The sequence below is a fragment of the Orcinus orca genome, chromosome 1, assembly GCF_937001465.1.
Source record: "Orcinus orca chromosome 1, mOrcOrc1.1, whole genome shotgun sequence".
Lineage (NCBI taxonomy): Eukaryota > Metazoa > Chordata > Mammalia > Artiodactyla > Delphinidae > Orcinus > Orcinus orca.
The window spans coordinates 155,712,921-155,729,253 of record NC_064559.1 but is presented as its reverse complement, the minus strand read 5'-3'; the positions used below and the strand labels follow the sequence as shown (position 1 = coordinate 155,729,253).

The window sequence follows — 16,333 nt, the reverse complement described above, 5'->3', positions numbered from 1 at the left end:
CAAATGAGAAAATGCTTTCCTCATTTCTCCTCTAGACTGCAAACACTCAGAAATGACATCACGCACCCTAAAGAACCCCAAGATGACGAAGGCAGAGAGAGCCTGAGAAAACTGACTGCTTCTGCCTCGAGTTTTAGGACTCATGTATGCAGATGAGCTTTTAAGAGCCGGTTCCCCGCCTTCTTCCTCAAAGGAAGTTTCTTGGTAGATCGCAGACACCTCATCCAGCCTGGGGGCGGGGGGGGGGGGGTGAAAACTTGGCACGAGCCATTCCGGGCAGAGCACCGGATTTGTTCTCCTGGTGGAGAGAGCTGGAAGGAAGGAGTCGGCGTGCAAATAATGAAGGAGCACGGGGCCACCTTCAGTAGCGCCGGGATCAGCGGCGGCAGCGGTGACTCGGCTATGGACAGCCTGCAGCAGCTCCAGCCTAACTACATGTCTGTGTGTTTGTTTGCAGAAGAATCTTATCAAAAATTAGCAATGGAAACGCTGGAGGAACTGGACTGGTGCTTAGACCAGCTAGAGACCATACAGACCTACCGCTCTGTCAGCGAGATGGCGTCTAACAAGGTAAGAGATGACCGTTTTATTCATTAAAGTGTGACCGCGCGGGGAGCTCCGGGCTGCCCTGGCCTCCGCCAGCAGCAGAGGTGCACGGGGACGCCACTGTCAGCTTTGTTGATCTGCCTCCGATGATTCTGTTCCAAAGTGCTCCACTTTGCTTGCGTCGTGATGCTACAGCAAAAGTTTAAAATCCTCGGCAGGCTTTAATTCCTAAACTTCTTTCTTAGTGATGCTGTGCGGAATGTGTTTAAGGTGAGGGGTGTTTATGAAGTGTACCAATCACCATACAAGTGAAAATGCTTTTTTATTTTTTTGTAAACAGTTAGCAGGAAGATAAAATCTGAATGAATCCATAGGGTAAAATGTTACGTTGCAGTCAGGTGTTATATATGTGTGTCTGAACAAGAAAATAATGTGATTTCTGTATATCGACGGTGAGAATGGTTTGCCCTGAAGTTTCATAAATTCTGAAATTCTCCTCAGAAGGATGTTCTGATATTCTCCAACATTTCTTTTGTGATGCTGATATGACCTAAGATTAAAAAAAGAAACAATATACTTTGTCTCCAAAAAAGAAAGTTATTTTTTTAAAGTTTGCTGCTTTACAAAGTGGAATCATATGAAATGAAGTTCCACCCATACTGCAAAGAAATGGTTTTATGTACCATGCCCAGGCAAAACTTAGTGTTGAAGAGCTTTAATTATCTACCATTATATCATTTGTTTAAGTAACACCTGGATTTAGAGTGCTAATTTATGTAGTGAGAGTTGTTGCTTTTTGTTTGTATTTTTCTCTTGGAGACTGTTGATTTTATATCTATCTATCTATCATCTATCTATCTATATGCACATATATGTGTCTGTGTATGTATTATTTTAATTGAAAGCCTTAACACTGCACCCTCATAAATACACATTTCAAAATCCCCAATCATCCTAGCCTGAGGTATTATCTTATTGTCTTAAGGTTCTGGGGCTGGGAAGAGATTTTGCTCCACACCTGCCAACATGCCCTTTCCAGCCCCGCATGTGTGTCCCTCCTCCCTTTTTCCTGGGGTTAAAAGTATCACCTTCCCTTCGAGACTTGCTGGCTCCTGCTCAGAGGATCTGAGTAGAGGAAGCATCATGTCCTGAAGGTTGGCGGGGTAAGGGGGGGTGGTATAGAGAGTGGACTTTTCTTACTCTTGTTTATTGGTTAATGAAAGGGCAAAAAAAAATAAGCCTCTCTCAAATTTTAGTTCAGATTCAACTTGGAAAAAAAAAAAGGTTTGAGTTTTAACTATTTACTGACTTTTCTCTGAAGTTCTCAATTGAAGCTAAATTCTGGGTTTTTCCAGGCTGTTGTAAATCTCAACCAGCTGCTTCCCCATGAGGAGGGCGTAACTGCATAACTTCTCCAAACCACACTGGAGTTCATGTAGGAGGATTTTCACACAGGCTTTAGCCTCCTGTGAAACATTCACAGATACTCTGTTCTTTGCATTTTGTGATCATTGATACACATGCAAGATGGAGATCTGGTATTTAGGGGTAGTTTTTTAGCAGGTTTCACCGTAAAGGACACCCTGAACTTTCTTCTGGAGTCACTAAGATAAAGTGGGCAACTTTCTCCCTCTGAAGAAAAAGATTACTCATTGAGAAACTGCAAATTGCCATTAGTTTTCGTTTCGACTGTTGATGCCTTGTAGATTCTAACCAGGTTTGTGTCTGGAGTGCTGAAATTAGACATTGTCTATCTTGCAAATTTATTACAAATGATCTCATATTCAGTGTATAGTTACTGAGGCTCTGACACCAGGGACTGTGTAGGACCTAGTGAGAATTCAGGCTTCCGCTCCTCCTTTATGGTGTCCTGTGCAGGAAGCAATGAAAGTTGAATAGAGCTAACCCTAAAGAAAGGGCTAAACCTTAATGCTGACACAGTTAGCTTAAGTAGAAGGCATGCAGCTTCACCTATTTCTAGAGCTACAGTGGAGAGATTGTAGGGCAAAGCAATTACCCAGTGGATGAATAATGTCCAGATGACAGCTGAAGTCAGTTTCAATTTTTAAAAAGATCTGTCTCTCTTTACTTAGCTCTCTTTTTACCTACCCCCAATCTCAAAGTCTTGATTATACTAATAATCATCTCAGGGTTAATCCATGGCACATATAATATAATATAATGTGAATATTATTGTCGCCACCAAAAAGAAATTGATCTATACCAGTTTAGGGGGAACTGAATTATCTGTGGTAAAACTAAAATTCACATTTAATTTTAAATATTCTCAAAGTTATTTGAGTGTTCCGTCTGAGCTACTGTTTAAAAATATCATCATCGTTGTCATCATCATTACTGTGTAGTCTTTTTCGATCATCTTCTGCTTACTCTCACTGAACACAGGAGCTGTGGCAAATCTCTGAGTTACAGACTTGGAAGTAAGTGTGAAGATGTTCTATACAGGAAGTTTGTGAAAAGCATGGGCTTTGGAGTCCAAAGATCATGGTTCAGATCCTGTTTCTATCATTTACTAGCTACTTGACCTTGGCCAACTTACTTAACTGCTCTAAGACTCAACTTTCTCATATGTAAAACAGGGATGAACGTGGTCCCTACCTTACTGGGGTTGCTGTGAAGATTGAGATAATACGTCTAAAGCACTCAGCAAGGCCCCTGATGTGAAGCAAAAGTTCAATAAGTGATAACTTATTAATAGCATCTGCTACATCTTTGCATAAAACCATCTGTCTCTAGTTCTGATCAGCTAAGTGACTGCTGAGTTTTGTTTGCAGCCTCTGAACTTGCATGTGAGTGGTGATGGGAGTGCCTGTGTTTTGCTTAGGGGTTTGGAGATGACATGTATGCCAGTCTACATGCAAATGGTAGAACGTCAACTGCATCTAGTAGAGGAAAACAAGTAGTCTTTGTATTCACTTCATCTGGGTAGGGATGGATTTGTTTGTTGCCTTTTCTTAACCCTTTTGAAGAAAACCGTGACTCAAAGATTGCAACCATCCCAAGTGTGCTTCAGAGCCCAGAGAGTAAGATGAGGAACTGTTTCTGTGACTTACAGAAACATAGTTTTTCCCTTGGCTCAAATTTCCCTCATTCCTTAATGCTGGCCACAGGCCAAATGGAATTCCAGAATTACAGGGAAAGATGCAGCCAGGTGGGTCAGTATTGTAGATTATTTCCCCCCAAGAATTACAACAAGATGGAATAAATTAAGTAGGAGTTTTACAGGGCAATGACATTGTCTTTCCAGATGAAAAGGATATCTAGTGAACCTTCTGCCAGCAGCTAGACACGTGAGAGCTGTTTTCTTTAACCACAGATTGCCTTCTTAGATTTGTTCATTAATTTTTTGTTTCAACTTTTATCACCTCCTGAATTAGAAGAATTGTCTTACGCTTCAGCGAAATGCATCAGAGCATGAGTTCCTCAGTGGCAAAACAGTCAGATGTTTTGAAAACAGGATGCTTTGGCTGCGCATTATAAAAAGAGGAACGGAAAGAGAAACAGTATAGAAAGGAAGAAAGCAAATAGCCTCAGCAGGGTCCCCAGCCCAACATCGGCATAAACACTGACCTATCTTCCTGACCTTCACTGTAGCTCAGTTCCTGACCTCGTGTCACCAAAGCCAACCGACGTCATTGGAGGAGGAGAGGAGGAATGGCGCAGCTGCTGTGAGGGTGACTAGAATTTCCTGTCTCCTTCCTGACAGACGCAGGCTGAAAAGTACAGAGTTGCAACAACAGTGGCTGAGGAAGGACCGACACAGAACAATCCCAGTGAGGTGGCGTTGTGACTGAGGGGAAAGAGGGAGCTTTGACTGAGAAACAGTGTCTCTGGCCTAAAATTTTCAGGTGAAAAATGTCAAAGGGGTTATTCATACCCGGCATGTTGAATGTCTTTCAAAGGATGTAATACCCAGGGGCTTCCTTGGCGGCGAAGTGGTTGAGAGTCCGCCTGCCGATGCAGGGGACGCGGGTTCCTGCCCTGGTCCGGGAAGATCCCACATGCCGCGGAGCGGCTGGGCCCGTGAGCCATGGCCGCTGAGCCTGCGCCTCTGGAGCCTGTGCTCCGCAACGGGAGAGGCCACAGCAGTGAGAGGCCCGTGTACCGCAAAAAAAAAAAAAAAAAAAAAAAAAAGATGTAATACCCAGTAAGGAACTATCTTCAAGCAGCTGGTCACTGACCTAACTTTCCCCCACAAGTCCCCCACTACACTTTTCTTTCTCAACTAGCTTTGCCCTGGGGCTATTTTATGTGTAGTACAAAGGTTTGGGCCTTATCAATGAAAATGGATGTTCTGTTGTTGAAAAGAGCAGTCCTGAATAATATCAGTACTCTCTTGAGAATGGAGCACCAGGACCCAGCATTGCAGTAAATGTTTGCTAAGGAAGTCTATAAGATGGGAACGGGAGACAGATGGGCCTTTTTCTCTCAAGGGCATCAGAAAGTCCGCTACAGATACCATGACAGAGGAAATGAGTCCTCTCAGCTCTACGGGTTTATTTTTCCGATTCTTCAGGTGTAGCCGTACTAGAGTACCAAACGTGAAGCCAACTACTTGCCTGTGCTCTTGGGTGGGAGGGAATTAAGTCATCGAATTCTACCAGCCTGGAGCCACCTGGGACCCAAGCTGCATGTCACTGGAATGTGACCATGATAGGTTGATTCCCTAACAGTTGGTGAGTCATTCTCTATCCAGTCGTATAATTTGTAAGGATGGGAAATGTTGGATCCAGCAGAACTGAAAGGAAATATATCTTATTGATCGATGGATTCATCTTAGAACTCTGTTGGGAAGATGATAGACAGGTAACCAATTATTGAAAGGGATTAATTCCACTTTGGCGCAAAATTGAATGACATGATTAGAGCAGTGCCCCCCATGGGGCAGGAGGACCCCTCTTCCTGGGCACTGTGCTTATAGAGAGCCTAGCCTAGTCTGTACCCAGCTGTACTCTGCTCCAGGACCTGGGGAGGCTGCTGGGTCGAGGGAGCACCTGTGCTCCCCCTTCCATTCTGCATCTACCCTCACATTGTCTGCTCAGATGGCTTTGAACTCACTTCCAGGGCCTATGCAGGCCTCTTACCTGGGTGTGCTACAGGAAAGCATACCTTTAAGCCCAAGGAGTAGCCAAGAGGCAGCAATCTGGCTTGAGACAGTAATGTGGGAGAAGCTTGGACATGCAGGCTGTCTAAGCAGAGGGTGTACTTATGGGACCCACATACAAGGTCCCTGGTGGTGCTAGGACATGGGGAAAGAATGGGGCAGGGCGTGGTCCATGAACTAGATCCCCCTGCACTACCATATCCAAGGTGTTCAAGTTTTCTAAATTCAATCTGGCCTTCCAGAGGAAGGGATGTCTGTCAAAGTAGGAGTATTGGAGGCAGCTCAATTTATATCCTTATACAATTAGACTTATGATATGTGGCTCCACAAATGTTGGAGGAGACCTCGGATTAGAGGGCAGAATAGAATAAAAATCAGTTCTGATGGTCAAGAGGGGGACTCATACAGTGTTTTGGTCCAATTTTTCTTTCTCTACTGCTCAGATATGTATGGTACTAGAGACAGCAAAGTGGAAAGAGCCTGGGAATAAGCCATGAGTTTGAGTTCTAGCTCTGCCTTTATTGAGGTGTTTTATCTTAAACAATTAAATCATTTTGAATCTTTGCATTTTCTTAACTACAAAAAAAAATTGTTGGAGAGGACTGTCTCCATGGTCTACTTCAGCTCTTGTATTTATCAATAGAATAATAATAGTGAACAACCAATCTATTTTTGCAGGTGTATACTTTGTGTGCAGATATTGTGCTAAGCTCCTGATCTACATTCTGTCATTAATACTCACAGCAACTCTTTGGATAGGTACTGTTATTATCCCCATTTTACAGATGAGTAGAGTGTGGCTTAGAGAGTTGAAATAAATTGCCTAAGGTAAAGATGAGAGCCAGGATTCATACCCAGGGCCATCTGACTCACCACCAATGACCCCAATGGGACAGATAAATATAGAAATAAAGAGATAGTTAATCATTCTTATAAGGGAATTTTGTTGTGGTTTCTGGGAGGTCTTATTCTTCTAACTCTGGCTATCACTGATGGGTAGGTCTGGTTCAGAATCCTAATCTGCAATTACCATATTCTGGGCCTCTAAATTGGCCATTAATAACCTCCAGCTCTGTCTTTGTGGCTGGGAAGCAGTGTCCATTAACATAGAAGAGGGGGAAGAATAACCATAGTTATAGAAAATGGTTCTAAAGGCATCCATAAAACTGTAAATAATGATATTAAACTAATCCACTGTATCAGTTTGCTAAATTCAAGGTCTATTTTTTTCCCCAAAGTCTTCTCTAACATGACCTAAGATAAGATAGTAAGTTTTGTTTAAAGGACTTTAGCCTACCCTCTAATTTCCCTTTTACCTACCCCCCCTCCCCCAACCCCCAAAATAAAAAGAAAACAGAGGCTATTCCTGTAATTTTTTTCATTTTATTACGATTAAAATAATTGGGGCAATTTCATCATATACTATGTCCTTTCCAATGCATGCAATATGACCATAAAACAGAAGAGCAATGTTTCTGTAGCAGTAATCAATATAGGGAAATTTCCTAGAAGTAACATGGAGACTGTCTCCCTTAGATTTGTCTTCATGCAGAGATGAAATAGAAAATTAAGTTGTTTATTCTTTATCCAGCATTATTTCAGTTACTCTTTCTGACAAAATAGAGTTGTATTATTGAGTGTAAGTCAGTATTCCACGTTCTATTCTTATCAAAACCTAAATCGAAGATTTTGAAATTTGTTTAGTGCTTTGTAGTAAATTTGATCTGTAATCTGTTTTACTTAATTGAAATACTTTTGCATTGGTATTTACAGAACCATTTTCTCCACTGAATTCTAATCCATTTAGCCCACTTAACTCACTTGAAAGTACCCAAGTGAACAAATCTCTAAAAAACAAGAAGGAATGAGGTGAAGGAACATTACCATTGATTGGTGCACCTCTGGCTAGCTGATAAGAGCTGATATTCTCAAAATAGAATAAATAAGTCATTTTAATGGGAGCCTTTCTCTCCACATTAAAAAAATCAGGTAATTATGTTTAGAGTACAAGTATAAATCTAGAACACTAGTTTTGAAAAATAGAATTACACCATGTCAATGGAATAAAGGTTTGTTTTACATCTTTTTATACTTCTTTCTCATCGTTTTTTTTCTTTTAGAGTATGCCCCGGTCTAGAAGCCTCCCCAGATCCATGCCATTTTTATCTATGAAAGAAAAGGCCAAGGGTGGAGCTTGTTCTTGTGCTATTCTTCCAGCACATCTTACTTCTAAGTAAACGTGTGCTCAGCAAGTAGAGATAGCTCAGCTCTGGAAGCCAGGACTTACCAAACCAGAAGATACCAGGGCAAACTTGTGCCACGGTCAATAGATTTCACACTCTAGAAGGCTCTGTGCCAGTTGTCACCGTGCATCTCTGCACATCCCTCCACTTTAGCATTTTTCAGGGATCTGCCAACCCCTCTCTGTCTTGCCCAGTTGTACGTGATGTTTCCCTCAACTGGTGCCAAACTGTTTAGTCTCTTGGATATTTTACTGTAACTTCCTTTGTTTGATTTACTTTAAAGTAGCCAAGTGTTTCCACAAAGAAAGGACTGTTAAGTTATTTAGAAATGAAGAAGACAGTAAAACTCCTGTTTCTTTTGTTTCTCTTGTGGGAAGTCACTGATAATCTTTTTCTCTTTAAAAAGTGCCTGATACGTTTTTCTCTTTATGGAGTAGAGTTTAAAAGCTATAAATCATGCAATTCTGCTCATGAGTCACATGTTTCTTCAGCTAATTACTTGCCATTTAAAAACCTTCAGAGATTGAAGTTTAGTGAACTTATTGAAAAGAAAATTCATCTTCATGGCTCAATTTCATCTCTTTTTTCTTTTTTTAGCTATTCAGAATATGGTCATCTTAAAGATAGTCATTTTAAAACTCTAAATGGCCCAGTTCCCTTTATTCTTTGATAACAGCATAGTGCGTAATGTTATAACCCGCAGCAAATTATAAAAATGAAATTTGAGTACAGATACCAGAAGGTAAAAGTGACTTATCCAGTTTAAAAAATTTGCATTTAAGGGCTTCCCTGGTGGCGCAGTGGTTGGGAGTCTGCCTGCCGATGCAGGGGACACGGGTTCGTGCCCCGGTCCGGGAAGATCCCACATGCCGCGGAGCGGCTGGGCCCATGAGCCATGGCCGCTGAGCCTGCGCGTCCAGAGCCTGTGCTCCACAACGGGAGAGGCCACAGCAGTGAGATGCCCGTGTACTGCAAAAAAAAAAAAAAAAAAAATTGCATTTAAGACAAGAGGTCTTGGCATTTTATATCTGAAAATTTTAAATGGTTATTTTGGAAAGAAAACAGTAAGAAGAGGTGTTATCATTAAATAAAAATATCTGTCCAGCTCAACCACATAGGCTGTGTGCTAAAGCTAATCAAATGGGGCAAAGTGGAGAGATAATCTGGCAACTATCTAATGTCTTTGGTCAGTATGGATGGTAAAAGTTGATAAGCCTAACCAAAAGAGACCTGAATGTATTCTTTCTAGCTATAGTCTTATGCGGTTGCATTAGACAAAATTCCCGAACTTTGAGCCCATAATGGAGCCATAGGTATTACCTATTTTAAGACTTCATTTTATAGATGAAGATTATAAAAACTGAGGGTTAAATATCTAATATGCTCCACAGATCTTTGTAAAATATAAAAAAGAAATCTAAATGAAAAGTAATTTTATTATGACATGACTTCTCCAGAGTCATCAGGTTAATTAGTGGAAGATTAAGGTACGAAAATCCAGCTTGCTCTTCATCTTCAGCAAAAAGCTGATTAAGCTTAAGAAAGACGTGGGACATTCCCTCTTTAGCTTGCAATGATTTTTAACCTTCTCATTACTCTTCATGAATAAAAGCTCTACATGTCTTAATCATTTCAAGTAAAGAGAACTAATTTAGTATTCCTGAAAATTGTGTGATCAAAATCTAGCAGGAAATAGTTGGAGCAAGTTACTTTAAATGTCCCTGGCATTGGTTGTTTTGTTTTTCTTCTCTTTGCTTTTTGCTGTTTCAATTTCTGAATAACTATACATATTAATATATCTGAATTAATACATATTAATATACGACATATATATGCATACATATATCATCAGATAAAAACCTCATTAAGGCAACCAGGATTAACATTTTCATCCTCACATAACTGAAATGCTACCCTACAGATAATTTATTTCCAACTTTTTCAGTTAACATAATAGCCTATTTCTTCATTCTTTTCTTAGGTTAGATTCCCATAAATGGAATTAATGGATTAAAAGGCAACATTTTTAAGGCTTTGATACTTATTTGCTTTCCCACTGATCTCAATGCCAAAGTTTAAGTAGTAAAAACCCTGTGATTAGTAAAACTCCTTCAGTTTCTTTCTATTTCTTCCTTTCCTCTCTCTGAAACTGAAGGTGATAAATTGGAGAGTTTTACCAACTGGTGGAAAAATAGTCAACGTTCCAATTCTCTCTGCTACTTAGCAGAGCTGTTGGCTTAGGAAGTAGAAACGAAGACAGTGATCTCAGGTTGACTCTATCCCTGTACCCCAGAATGTTTCTGCCCAGTGGCCCAAATTATGCAAAACTCTCCCAACTCAAATAAGATTTCTGGATTCTTGAGTTGTGTCATCAACATCTTGGTGGAGTTGGGTTCAACAGTGTTGGCAGCTACACATTTAGAAACAATATTGATGTAATTAATGCCTTGTCAACGTTTTAAATCAAATAAACCTCATTTACAGTAGATAGAGATACATTTTGATGTGTTTAGGTAGCTCAAGATGAGTTTTGATGTTTAACTCAGATGTCTGAGTTAAGCACATGTTGCGAATATCTTGCCATAAAACATTGACAAACTCTGAACTATTAACCTAACTACTTAAAATGAGCAGATGCAGGAAAAAATAAAGGGAAAATGACTTGGGAAGAACTGATTATCTCGTTTATAGTAGTCCCTCCCCCTTATCTGTGGTTTTGCTTTCCACCATTTCAGTAACCCGTGGTCAACTGCAGTCCAAAAATATTTAATGGAAAATTCCAGAAGTAAACAATTTCTAAGTTTTAAATTGCGCGCTGTTCTGATTAGTGTGATGAAATCACACACCGTCCCACTTCACCCACCCGGAGGCACGTGATTCACCCCTTTGTCCAGCATATCCTGCCCAATAGTCACTTAGTAGCCAGTGGGGTTATCAGATCAACTGTCCTGGTATCTCAGTGCTTGTGTTCAAGTGACCCTTACTTTACATTTTACATAATAATGGCCTCAAAGCACTAGAGTAGTGCTGCTGGCCATTCAGATATGCCAAAGAGAAGTTATAAAGTGCTTCCTTTAAGTGAAAAGGTAAAAGTTCTCAATAAGGAAAGAAAAAAATCACATGCTGAGGTTGCTAAGATCTATGGTAAGAATAAATCTTCTATTGGTGAAATTGTGAAAAAGGAAAAATAAATTTGTGCCAGTTTTGCTCCTCAAGCTGCAAAAGTCATGGCCACACTGTGTGATAAGTACTTAATTGAGACGGAAAAAGCATTAAATTTGTACAATAAGATATTTCGAGAGAGAGGCCACATTCCTGTAACTTTTATTACAGTATATTGTTATAATTGTTTTATTTTAGTATTTATTGTTGTTAATCTCTTACTGTGCCTAATTTGTAAATTAAACTTTATCATAAGTATGAATGTATAGGAAAAAACATTGTATATATATAGAGTGCGGTACTATCTTCAGTTTCATGCATCCACTGGGGGTGGAACATATCCTCCACCAATAAAAAGGGACTAGTGGATAATGTTTATTAAGGGAAATCATTCCATGCCAAAATATCCTTGATAGTCTAACTTTAGCTCTTTTGATATTTACCCATTGCTAATCATTACTTATTTTATCAAGTAGGACAAAGTTAGAAATTTTCTTAGCATATAATGTAGGAAATGAAAAGAAAATTTTCAACTCCTGGATGGATAAGAAAACTTAGTTTTTTAGCCGTTATAAGATACAGAAGACTTGAATTTAAAAGTTAAAATATGTAAAAGGAGATTTCACTGCTGGGGGCAAAAGGGGGGAGAGGAGATTATTTAATAACCAGGATAATCAGCTGAGTATAGGAAAAGAACTGACAGAGTTGAAAAAAATAGACTAAAATTTTAGTAGCTCTGGTTGTTCCCAACAGTGGACTTCCAACTTCCTCTCTACCCTCGATATCAGAAGATATATTGAAAACAAGGAAGAGTTTTATTATAACCTGAGAATGAAGGAACGTTGGCTCTACCCGTCTCTTGGTATCCTGTTGCCTAGAAAACCTCCCTTTGGCTCCAATACATCATCAGGCCCTGTACTATGAACCTACTCCTGGTCTGCTAGACTTCTTGGCTTTCTTTTTTTGAAACCCTGCCTTAGCTACCCTGACTTGGATCAAATTTTCATAGACCATCCTCTTAGCTATCTTATTGGTTAATATCATAGCTAACATTTTCATTATCTGGGGTTTTATTTATGTCTGCTCCAGTTTGCAAGCTCTTGAGTCCTGAAATTCTGCTTTGCATTTTTGAAGCTCCACATTTGCTTATAGAGGTAGTCGGGCTAAAAATTATTGAGGAGGCATAGCTCTACTTCTGTCTGTCAGAAGGGAAGTGAAAAGCAGATGAAGGCTTTTGTCAGTTAGTGGTAATTGATTTTGGTTTTGTTTTATTTGGAAAAGCTCTCTGCAGTTCTACTTGTTTTGGTCATTTAGGACATTTGTTGGCATTGGGAGTTTTGATAGCTTATCCTGGTTTTGACCAATGCTAGGACAGGTAATGACCTCACTGGTGGGCACAGCACTGTTTAAAGATGGAAACATTTTTTTGCATTTTCAAAAACTTTAAATTCATGGAACATGCTTAGACTATCCAGGGGTAATGTGCATTTCCAGTATCCTTTTGCACAACCCATTTGCCTGTGAGAAGACTAGAGACTTTCTGACGGGTCACTAATGAGATGGACTCCAACTCCTGCTGTAGATAGCCCAGAAGGGTCAGTTTCACTGACCAAATGCTACCCATCCACCAAGATGAAAGGGCACAGTGCCCTCCCTGCCTCAGTCCCTGTCCATTGCAATCACTGCTCCTGGCTCCATTCTGTAATTGAGTCAGAATGATTTAGCTAGATCTGTGTTTATTGATGCAATGGGTATGTTTTTCTTGGCCAGGGCTAGTACATTACTTGTGTTCTTGACAGCATGAGATGCCACTGAATTTTTCCCTGCTGTATTTTAACACACTTAAGATCTAGTTGCACCACATTGATTTGCATCTGTCTTACCAATTACGTGGGAGCGTCCCTGATAATATCTCAAGATTTATCAGTATTATTTTTTAAACACTTAAAAATCAGTATAATTTAATTTCAGTACGTTCATTTTATTTTGCTTGTTCATTTTGCTTTATTTTGCTAATTAAAAATACTCCTTTACTAATAATCTTTGTTTGTATGTTTGAAGCATTAAGGTAAGGTCATTGTTGAATGCTGCATAGTAAAATAGTAAAATTTCTAACTTTGAAAGGTCATAGATTGCTTTTCAAAAAAAGGCTTTTCAGGGCCCTTGATAAATCCTAAAATAGGAGAACTTTGCCAAAATAAACAAACAAAAACATGAACCCCTGGGCAAGACTGGATTCTCTTTTTTTTAAAGTAAAATAAATATATTGAGTTAAAATGAGTAAAAAATGAGCTTTTTGGTAAAGGTAATGAAGAAGGAGAAGATACTGGTAAGAAATAATTCAGGAGAGATTTTTCTTCTTTGAACACTTTTCAAATCTAACTACATGAGCCAGGACTGCACTTTCCCAAGGACTCTGGTTTTGCCCGAGGGAACATTAATTATGGGGCAGTGTAGAGATTTTTAAGGCCCATTTCTTCACTTACAGCTTATTTGCTCTCAAAGCTTCCTGCGGTACCAAGATAGAGCATTACGTAAAGGGCCACTGTCTTTAAGTGTATAGCTGTTTGTTATTTTTGTGTTGCCAGATCCAAGATAGCATGGTAAGGAAACCTATCTGAAGAGCCCTTTGCTCCATACACAGCACTCCCACCTATGTTACCTCACCTGATGCTCACCAAGAGGAACGTATTAGTATATCTCCATATTCAATGTGAAACCAAGCTACAAGCTGTGTCCAAGACCCTCAGCCACTAAATCATGATGCTTAGAATCAAATCTGTTCTCTTTACTTCAAAGTCAAATGACTTAAAAATAGTAATTAAAAGGAAAACCAAAAGATTAGTATGATGTATGTTTACATTTTTATAAAAGAACAACAGCAGGAAAAACTAATATTTTTTATCAGGATGTTACCTTTGAAATGTGGTGGTTAATGATTGGAAGAGAGCAAAATGGACTTTTTTGCTGGTAATATTCTCCTTTCCTACCTGAGTGCTTGTTAAACAAATATGGTCATTTTGTACACTATTTTGTGTGTATTTTGCACACCAATAAAAGTTTTAAAAATAATAATAATTAAGAGGAAATCCACAGGGTAATTTATTATATTCTTCTATGCCTTGCCAACAAAACATATAATCATAGAATTTTAAAGCTAGAGCTCGACCTTCTTATTTTTCAGACCTCAGCTTAGATGTTTTCTCTTTGGAGAGGTCTTCTCTAATTATCCTAAGTCAGTAGCTTATTTGTTTTACAATTTGCTGTCACAATTTATGATTTTTGACGTTTTTTGTTGTTTTTGTTGTAGAACTTGGTTTTTACTAATCTCCTCCCTTTGACTGTAAGGTTATTGGTGACATGAATTGTGTCTACCTTGTTCATTATTGTAGTTCTGGCATTTAGAATAGCTCTAGGCATTCAAATAAATATTTGTTGGATCATGTGCATGATGGCTCGGAAACTTAATTTGTTGAGGACCAACTATATTGTTAGTGGCAAATCTATTAGAACCCAAGAATCCTGTTGCCTGTTGCACTGTACCGTGCTACACATAGGTGCTGCCCATGACCAATTCTAGTTTTTCTAATTGTTAGCTTTGATGAGAAATTCCCATCTGGTTCACAGTGGCTCTTCAAAGTACCCTCAGAAGCAGCAAAAGCTTGCACCAGAGCCTTCCCCAAATGCAATCAGATAACACAGAACAAAGTCTTGGGGACAAATGTTCTTTCCTCGTGAGCAGAAATATGAAGCACATTTTTGTTGTTGTTTGGTTCAACATCGGGGTATTCAGCTTACCTTTCTCTTGAAAAGTCTGCATCCTGTGGACAAGAATCTAAGCTCTACAGAGACTGACAATAGCCACTGCACACTCAGCTGGGAGCATATCTGTGAATACATGTTGTGTCTAAAACTCAGCCATTTGCCGTATCTGTTGTGTCTGGGGCATAGGAGCTTAGTCATTATGCCATTGTTTGGTTGTATTTTTCATTCCTGACATATTGCTGGTACTCCTTTCATCCCTACCTTGGCCACATATTCAATTAATTCAGATATGCTGCTGGATTGACCTGAACCGTAGAAATCTGAGTAAAATGCATACTTGGTACAGTTGTCCTTATGTCAGGCAATCTGTGGTCACTCATGGCTTCTGGTTAATACATAAAGAGTTCTGAAGTCTCTAAATTTGAGAAAATTGGCTAAGTCATGAAATCATGAAAGGCTAGATTTGAAACAGCTCGACATCTCCAAAATAAACTTTTTAAAGGTATGGCTTTAACACAAGGCCATTTTGAGTTACGGCTTTATCTGACAGGTTTCATCTATCTTTCTGGCAATTCTGGTTTACACTCCTTAGACTGATGAATAGTCTAAATGTCAACCAGCGAGCCAGAACTTCTATGAGTAACTCATGTGTCACATAATCTATATGACATAGCACCGCATCACACCTGCAGCAGCATATCAGGGAAATTCTGTAGTTAATTTCTTGTCAAAAATGAAAAGAAAAGAGTTTAGGTGCTAAAGAGCCAACCAAAACCTCCACCCAGATGCAAACCAAGTGAAAAAGGTGCCAAGAGCTCAGATTCTTTGAAAATTCAGACAAAAACTCAGTTTTAAGTACAAATTCTACAACAGTCTCAGACACCTTACCAACCACTGTATATATATTGTTTCTAACCTTCCGATTTTAAAGATAGAAAAACTTAGTCTCCAAGAAACTCAACAACTTGCCAAGTTTCTCAGTCTAAGTTACAAGATAGGATTTTATTTTCAGACCCAGTTGTATACTCAACTGATCCTATGTCATGTTATTATGATGTTGGGTCTGCTGTTAGAGTCTTATTTATGCTGTTAGACCCCACTGGTAAGGCCATCCTGTAGTCAGAACCCCTTCTACTTCATGTATAACCTATGCATCTAACTCTGAAACTACTTTTATAAGTAGTTTCATGCACCCAACAAACCTGTACATCTGGGGGTACGCTGTTCTGCAAAGCATCCATCCATCTCTTCTAAACTTTGGTAGCTAATAATAGGAAAAACAAAATGCAAAACAAGTATAACTGTCTTTTTTGAGGCTAAAATTACTTAAGACTACTGCATTCATCCTTTATGATTTAAAAATATGTTCAAATCTCTAACCTATGGTAGATTCTTCTCAATTTGCAAGGACGTATTCTAGCATAGGCATTACCAAAATACCAACAGATAACATATATTTATCCAGGGAAGAAAAGGATATTTCTATGTAACCCAG

At 39.2% G+C, this 16,333-nt stretch overlaps 1 protein-coding gene across 3 annotated transcripts in view; it reads left to right on the top strand.

Annotated features, from left to right (window-relative positions):
• Nucleotides 1–16,333, top strand: part of PDE4B (phosphodiesterase 4B) — a 600,461-nt gene that overhangs the window by 558,225 nt on the left and 25,903 nt on the right. For all 3 annotated transcript variants that reach the window (XM_033407540.2, XM_049698244.1, XM_004280773.4), the window contains one exon: nt 458–570. In XM_033407540.2, coding sequence (XP_033263431.1) covers nt 458–570 — 113 coding nt within the window. The remainder of the gene's footprint in view (nt 1–457; nt 571–16,333) is intronic.